Source organism: Myotis brandtii, unplaced genomic scaffold, assembly GCF_000412655.1.
Source record: "Myotis brandtii unplaced genomic scaffold, ASM41265v1 scaffold72, whole genome shotgun sequence".
Classification (NCBI taxonomy): Eukaryota; Metazoa; Chordata; class Mammalia; order Chiroptera; family Vespertilionidae; genus Myotis; species Myotis brandtii.
In genome coordinates this window covers 865042-873826 of record NW_005370838.1, presented here as the reverse complement: position 1 = coordinate 873826, position 8785 = coordinate 865042, and the positions used below count along the sequence as shown (strand labels likewise).

Genomic DNA, 8785 nt, shown 5'->3' with positions numbered 1-8785 from the left:
GCAGAACCCTCCCAGGAGGGTGGCTGAGAGGTAGGTGGGTCACTCTGCTTTGCATTGTGGGGTTTAGTTGGCAGGCCCACCGGGGTCTCATATAAGTCTTTTGTTTGATCTATGCTTTTATCAGTGATAAAGGCAACATTTTGGTTTATATCTGCCATTTCTTATCCTATTTCTCAATTTCTTTAGAATTCAAGGAGGGGAGAGAAATACTGTTTATTGGATGCTCCCACAGACCCCATAGTGCTTTCTGAGGCTGCCCCATGCTTGTTTTGGGCTGCACTTGTGCACCTGTCCCCAGTTTAGCATGTGTCTGACCCCCAAGAATTCTTGGATACAAGCATATCCAACTAGATGTTTGTGTAGATTCTACTACATAGTGGTGATGGTGGGCAGGGGACTTGATAGAGGCTGACACAGTTTAAACTGAGGTTTGAATTAAAAACAGAGTTTTGGATAGAATTAGAGGATAGGATACAAAAGCCTAGATCTGGGAAGCTGAAGAAAGTTCAGGAGGGGAGTGTAAAGCTCCCTTCAGCTGGGCTCCTGCAGGGACGTGAGAGAAAAGTCTAGAGATAGGGATCACCAGTTGGTGCTATTTCTCTTCACCTCAAAAATCACTCAACATCTTTTTTAAATTGAGGTATAATGGACATATAATGTTATTAGTTTCAGGTGTACAACATAATGATTTGAAGTCTAGAGAACATCCATTACCATACACAGTTACAAAAAACTATTTGTGTGTGATGAGTCACTGTAGTTTTAATTTGCATGTCCCCAGTGACTAATGAGGTTGAGGACCTTTCCATGTGCATAGTAGCCTTTCATACTGGGATTCCTTTTTAAGTGGAAATACCACTGATAAAAGATAGAAACATGAAGGCGACATGTATGGGTTATGGAACTGTGCTCCCCCCTGACAGTCTAAGGCAGGAGTGGCAGCCCAGTTGGGGACCTATTTGAATAATGTGGAAAGGCCAAACCCTCCCTTGAGGAAAAGCAGATATGGGTGGCGGTGAGGCCCATTTTTCTGTGAGTTGCTCACAGTAAACTTACTGGGAAATTGCCTGCCTCTTCTTTTTTTAAATCCTCACCCAGGATATTTTCTCTAGAGAGAGTGGAAGGGAGGGAGGAGGGGGAGAGAGAGATACACATCGATTGGCTGCCTCCTACATGTGCCCCAACCAGGTCTGGGGAACCTGCAACCGAGGTATGCACCCTGGACCAGGAATCGAACCCTCAGCCCTTTGGACTGAGGGCTGACACTCTAACCATTGAGAAAACCAGCTAGGGCTCTTGCCTCTTCACTTTAAAATTTCTATGCAGATATTGTCTATACCTGGCGCTCTCAGAATAGACTTGGTTTCGGAGGCCACTGGGTTTTGTTTAACTGCTCCATGTTGATAATACCAGCTCATCCATCATGTACCAAAGAAGATGTGCCAAAGCCTTTTTTTTATTTTCTGCATTCCTCCCAGACAGAACAAAGCTATCAGCAACTCCATTTAATGTATCTTCACTTCTTATAACAGCAGTATGGTTAGGGAAGGACACAGGCACCAGCTGGATGGAGCTTCCAATGACCAAATGTGGGGCAATTTGCAAGAAAACAAATAATGAGGATAATAGATTATGACCCACAGAATAAAACAAATATCCACAAGTTCATATTGAAACAAATACATAATTGAACAAAGAAATTGGGGATAAGGGATAGCTCTTCCTTATAGTCGAATTCCAATCGTGAAAACTGAAGGGAGTGACAGAAATAGAAAATGACCATTTAGCACACATCACACGGATGGACCATGGGTGGATACAGAAGAGACTGAGCTGAAGTATAATATGAAACAGGATATTTGCAAAGTCTCAAAGTATCTCCCCACAAGATACTTACTCATTACAAAGGGAGAAAAGGTAACTACAGTGGAAAAATCTAGTAGATACCACCTTGTCAAGTGATCAAGGTCAGCATAACCAGCAATGGGACATATTGACACCACATCCCCCTGACATATTGCACTGAGAAGGGCACAACAGCAATTCAGTGATATTCCTGCCCCAAACCCCTCATTCTAATCATGAGAAAGCATCAGATAGACTAAAAGTGGGGTCTAGAGTGATTCCACCTCTGTTTAGACATTGCTACCCTACTTACTAACTGTGTGGCTTTGGGCAAATCACTTTATTTCTTCCTGCCTCAGTTTTCTTATTTGTAAAATGGGGACAAAAAGTAGTACCTTCCTCAAAGTGCTGTAATGAGGATTTAAAAATGTTAACACAGCCATGGTCAGTGTGATCAGTGGTTAGAGCATTGGCCCTCGTAATAAAGAGTCTGGATTCAATTCCTGGTCAGGGGCATGTACCTGGGTTTCAGTTCAATCCTTGTCCCAGTTGGGCGCATGCGGGAGACAACCAATGGGTATGTCTCTCTTACATCGATGTTTCTTCCTCTCTCTCTCTTTTTCCCCAACCTCCTTCCCTTTTACTCTCTCTAAAAATAAATGGAAAATATATCCTTTAGATGAGTTTTACAACAACAAAATGTTAATACATGTACAGTGCCTGGCACAGTGCTAGAGTAAGGGCTATATTATTACCTGCAATTATTATGTCAGACCAGCAGAATCTTTTGTTCATCTTAGGGATATTTCTTTTTTATTTTTTCCTCCCTCTCACTGTGCTTCTGGAAGCTATCTGATTGATGCAGGCCCTGTGCCGATTCCTTCTCCAACCAGCTCTTTTGCTCTAAAAGCATTTCCCCCTCTACCAGCAGCCAGCTAAAGCCAAACCCAGCACCACAATCTGTTGCTTGAGGATTACCCACTTTTGAAGGAATCAGAATAACTGCTCTCTCAACTAAGGTTGCTACTGGGAGACACCTGCGTTGTAAGGACAGAGCTCGTGTCACCAAAGAACCTTCTGGGGTCAGTTTCCCTTATTCCCAACATGGGGTCCAGACCCTTCTGAGCTTGTGAGACCAATAGCCCTGATTGGTTTAGGGCTTGGTGGTGTGGATCTGCCTCATAATTACTTGTCTGAGCCCTCACCCCATGTCACATGTTAGCATCTGATGAGCCAATAATACTGCAACACACACAATACAGCCTCATTCCATGCTTGGGCCTTACCTTTGATGTCACAATCTGACCTGCAGCTATTAATCTGGCCATAGCTGCTCCCAAACCAGATGACAAGGTCAAGGGGACCAGCACAGTAAGATGTGGAAGAGAACTGACCATCAACCCAAGATCAAAGCCGAGGATGGACCTCAGGTGGGTCAGTTCAAGAAACTGGGTTCAGCTCCGAAACCTGACATGCCACACCCTCTAGAGCTGCCGGAATTCCAGAGCTTCCTGGTGTTTGAGGACATTAGCCATCACATCAAAGAAGCGGGGGCCCAAATGGTAAAGAAAGTGAATGCCATCTTCCAGCTGGACATCACCAAAGATGGGAAGACCATCCTGCAGAGGACCATTGATCTGAAGAATGGCTCTGGGGACATGTATCCAGGATCTGCCAGGCTCCCAGCGGATACTGTCTTCACAATCCCGGAACCTGTCTTCATGGAGTTGGTTTTGGGTAAAATAAACCCTCAGAAGGCTTTCCTTGCCGGCAAGTTCAAAGTAAGTGGCAAAGTTCTGCTTGGCCAAAAGCTGGAGAAGGTTTTCAAAGACTGGGCGAAATGTTAAGCGTGAAAAAAATACCAAGGAAATGATCGGAACTTCTCTTCAGTTAAAATGTTGAACGGAAATCATGCTTAAACTGAAGATTAAAAGAAAAAGTATCCAATATTTTTACTCTAATTCTTCCTATTCAAATTTGATTAATTTTCCTGCTAATATGTAAAATTGCAGTGAGGGTTCTAGAGCAGTAAAGAGTATTGGAGTGGTGTATCACTTAAAATCTTTGTCTTTCTTTTCTTAGATTCCTTTATGTTGAAATATGCTAGGGTAAAAGCCACATGTAGAGAAATCGGTAGTTTTGACAGCTGGATTTTAAAAAAAATCATCACCTAAGGATATGTTTTTTAATTTACAGAGAGAGAGAGAGAGAGAGAGAGATAGATAGAGAGAGAGAGAGAAAGAGAGAAACATCGATGTGAGAGAGAAACATGGATTGGTTGCCTCCCGTACTTGCCCCAACTGAGGATCTAAACTGCAACCTAGGTATGTGCCCTGACTGGGAATTGAACCCTCAACCTTTGGTGTGTGGGATGATGCTCCAACCAACTGAACCAGGGTGACAGTTGGATATAAATGGTTCAATGATTGAGTTCCTGATTCCTGAGAATTTTTTTTTCTTAGTTTTGTGTTTTGGGGAAATAGTGATGACCATCATGGAGTAGGTTTATATTCCAGTTGGTAACTTGGTCTTTGAGGAGATTGACGGAATTCTAAGGGGGTTGCAGAATTTTAAGAGGGTGGGCTCCGCAGCTGTGTGGGTGGAACAAGGCAATAGAGGTGATGGTGTATCATGACTTCTGATGTATTTAACTCCGAGTGAGTCGAAGGGCTTGAAAGGTCACTGTTTCTTAAACTGGAGCATGCATCACATCACCTGGAGAGCTAGTGAAAGCCCAGAGTGCCGGGCCCTGACCAGAGTTTCAACTCTGAAGGTCTGGGCTGGGGAGAATGTCCATGTCTAATAAGTTCCCAGGTGATGTTGATGGGAGCATCCCTGAAGAACCCCTGCTCTTCATGCCACAGCTTTCAGTAGTGATCGAAACTGTTCTATTCTAGACCAGTTGTCCTTATTTAAAGGCTATCCCCGGAGAGAGACTACATAGCCCTGGTGGGGGCCATTTCTAAAGTGTCAGGAGCTTGTGCACTGAATATTCTACAAAATTGAAGGTCATCCTGGGAGATTTTCCCCTCTGGAAGCCCTCTCCAGATGTTGGGAGAACTGGAATGAAGCTGTCTTCTGATGTAACTTCCTCATGGTTGAGTATGAGTGTCATTTGTTCCTGTGTGATCTCTGTGTACCTTTATTTGGTAGGCTAAATATACGCAGTGCAAACACTCTGAAACCCACAAGGAAGTTTTATTAAATTGGTCATGCTCAAGCACATGCCTACCAAATGATCCAGCTATTCCATTCTCAGGTATTTTCCCAAGAGGAAAATGTACAAGTACAAAAATCTGTTCATGCTGTCATCGTCCCAAACTGGGAATAAACCACATGTCCATCACAGGTGAATGAATGAACAAATTGTGTTATGTCATACCACGGACTACCACTCAGCAACAAAAAGGAATGAATCACTGATATGTGCACAACAGCACAATTGAATGTCAAAATAATTATGCTAAAAGAAGTCAGAGAAAACCAAGTACGTACAATAGGATTCTATTTAAGTAACATAGTAGAAAATGCAAACCCTAGTGACAGGAAGATCAGTGGTTGCCAAGAAAGGGAAGTGGGAAGGGTGAGGGGGTTTACAAATGGCCATGAGTAGTCTTGAGGTGATGGATAGATTCATTATCTTGATTGTGGTGATGGTTTTATAGGCGTATATAGGTCAAACAGCAAATTATACACTACATACACATATGCAGTTTATTAAGTGTCCATATAAGCTCAACAAGGCTGCTTTAAAAATCTGCTGCCCTCCATTCAAAATGAAGGCTTTATAAAGAGGACCTAAAATCCTACCCTTCCTCTGATCTCATTATGTGCCTGCCTTTCCAACCCCTTACTGATTTGGGTGGCTCTGCAGAGGCCTTCCTGAGTTCTCCAAGTCAGAAGGAGGCAGAGGGAGGGCTCATTGCTAACACAAGCTCATCCTCTTAGTGGGAAAAGAAGAGACCTTTTGTTAATTGGTATTCAACCTTATGGCAAGACATTGCTGAGGGTTTGTGAGTGGGGACATGGAGCTCCCCGGTTTCTTTGCTCACCTGGGTCATTCTGTAGGTGACCCACGGTGTTCCTGCCAGCGCTCTCGCAGGGCAGCGGTGGGTGTCTCAGAGGCTTTAGACTGATTTTTTGTACTGTTGCGAATGCTTTCTTTGTCTCCACTCCATTCAAGCCATGTTTATGAGTATCAGGCAAGGCTGGGCAGGTGTTCAGGATGCTGTTTTTAAGAAGTGGCTTCCCTGAGTGGTTCTATTCATACCATGAGTAGCCTTTGTGAATTGACCCTGAGACATAAGTTGCTTACAGATGGTCGCAACCCCTTTGGCGGTCGAACCACTCTTTCACAGGGGTCGCCTAAGACCATCCTGCATATCAGATATTTACATTACGATTCATAACAGTAGCAACATTACAGTTATGAAGTAGCAATGAAAATAATTTTATGGTTGGGTCACAACATGAGGAGCTGTATTTAAAGGGCCAGAAGGTTGAGAACCACTGGATTAGAGGGTGGAGCTGAATGGGAGGGAGGGCAGGGTTACAGAGGGTCATGCCTGGGCTGGCACCTGACCAAAGGGAGGCCCACCCCATAGGCTGGCCAGTGATCCATTATGACTTGGGACAAAAACATGACCTGGACCAATTAGATTCCTTTCTCAGGAATTTGGAACTGGGAAGCTGAGGGACTGAGCTATATGAGCAGTGGGGTTGGAGTCTGAAAGGCTGGGATGTACAAGAGGTGAGGGAGGTGCTGTGGGGATGGATGGGCAGCTACCATGGTAGGAGCTGAAGAGAAGGAAGAACAGAGGCCTTGAATAAGGAGAGAGCGCTGGTTAATTGAGGGAGAAGAGGCCAGACCTTGTGAAACACAACAGCAAACCCCTTTTCGATGAAAAGGATGAAATTGCTTGGTGGGGGATACCATGTGAAGTGGATTGTAGAAGCAAACGTAGTTTTGACCCATTGTCGGCACTTCACATCCGTGTAATCACAGGCCATGATTGAGCCACTCTGTACCTTAACTGCCTTGCCTGGAAATGGGGCCAGCAGCCCTTATAACATCAAGTTGCTGGGGAGCTCCAAATAGGTCACGTCTGGTGTAGTCCATGTGTTTTCCATGAATGTGAATTCCCTTTCTCTTTTGGATGAGAGAAAGGGAGGACTTTCACTGGCTCCCTACTGTCTCCTGAAAAAGCCACACTCGGCTTTCACAGGCTTCTGGAGACCTTTTGCCTTGTCTCTGACACTCAGTTGATGCCCTAGAACAGCAGTTCTCAACCTGTGAGTCTCGACCCCTTTGGGGGTTGAATGACCCTTTCACAGGGGTCGCCTAAGACCATCGGAAAACACACATATAATTACATATTGTTTTTGTGATTAATCACTATGCTTTAATTATGTTCAATTTGTAACAATGAAACTACATCCTGCATATCAGATATTTACATTACGATTCATAACAGTAGCAAAATTATAGTTATGAAGTAGCAACGAAAATAATTTTATGGTTGGGGGTCACCACACATGAGGAACTGTATTAAAGGGTCGCGGCATTAGGAAGGTTGAGAACCACTGCCCTAGACAGTCACATATAACTCAAAACACACATCTCTGTGTTGCTTGGTCTGCCCAAGGTCGGCCAGCACCGTGTTTATAAAGTTTGAATGAGGATATTTTATGTGAGAATTGGGGTTTCTGGGTTCTCTTGAAAAATTGGATTATTTGGCCATACTGAGCTCATATTCTTGCCAGGCAATAGTTTGGGGGACATTCCGTTTAGGCCCACCCGCACCTTCCATGCTGCCTCCTTGACTCCCAGCGTGGGTCAGTGTGGCCCTCCATAACTGAGCTTACTGCTGTTCCCCTAGCTGGGTCTGCTTTGCTGGGCCCCATAGGTATTTGCATTCATGACCACAACTGCCCCTTAGCTAATCTTACTCTTCTCCCTAACTCAAATACCCTGTGTTAGTTTCCCATTTCTGTGTAACAAATCACCACAGATTTCGTCCCTTAAAACAGCACTTGTTCTTCGTCTCACAGTTGCTGCAGCTCAGAAGTCAGGGTAGGTTCAGCCGGGTTCTCTACTTTGATCTCACGGCACAGCCTGAAACCAAGGTGTTGGCCTGGCTGGGCTCTCATTCGGGGGTTGAGAGAAGAATCTGCTCTGAGCTCATTTGAGTTGTAGTCTAATTTAGTTCCTCGAGTTTATAGGACTGAGGTCCTTGTTTCCTCATTGGTTATGAACCAAGGATACTCTTTCAGCTCCTTTAAACCACCCACTGATCATGTGGTTCCTTCACTTGCAAAGCCAGCAATGGCATGTGGGGCTCTTTCTCAGGCTTCAAATGTCTCTGAACTCTTCTGCCTCTGCTTCAAAGGAATTGAGTGATTACATGAGGCCCACTCAGACAATCCAGGATAATCTCTCATCTTAATGTCAAATGATTAGTCACTTTAATTACATCTGCAAAGTCCCTTTTGCCATGTAAGGTAATGCTGTGGACTGAATAATTATGCCCTCCCCCACCCAATTCATATGCACTCTTTATTCATCATGTGAAGATATAGCAAGAAGGTGCCAACTACAAGCCAAGCGCTCTCACCAGAACCTGACCAAGCCATACCCTAATCTCAGACTTGCAGACTCCAGAACCAGAGAAATAAATGCCTGTTGTATAAGATATCAAGTCTACAGTGTTTTGTTATAGCAGCATAAGCTGATTAAGACAGGAAATGCATTCATGGGTGTGATATATCATCTTATCCGTAGTCCTGGGGGTTGGGGCTAGAATCTTCTTGGGGACCTTAAATTCTGCCCTCCTGAACCTACCATCTAAATCCCACCTACCCTTTAGGTCCTCCTCCATGAAGCTGCCCGGTTCATTTGTCATCTTCTCCCACAGTTTTTATGCCTCTTTCTCCCAGTGCT

The 8785-nt window shown here is 44.2% G+C and overlaps 1 protein-coding gene across 1 annotated transcript; it reads left to right on the top strand.

The window, feature by feature from the left end:
- The first annotated feature begins 3137 nt into the window (after positions 1 to 3137).
- SCP2D1 (SCP2 sterol-binding domain containing 1) lies at positions 3138 to 3803 on the top strand. The gene has a single exon (XM_005882454.2). It carries the CDS (start codon positions 3222 to 3224, stop codon positions 3690 to 3692), a length of 471 nt encoding a protein of 156 aa, XP_005882516.1. The 5' UTR covers positions 3138 to 3221; the 3' UTR covers positions 3693 to 3803.
- The last annotated feature ends 4982 nt before the right edge of the window (positions 3804 to 8785 follow it).

What these genes read in the sequence shown, in the direction of transcription:
- SCP2D1 (XM_005882454.2), top strand. Translation starts at nt 3,222, where the DNA reads ATGTGGAAGAGAACTGACCATCAACCCAAGATCAAAGCCGAGGATGGA.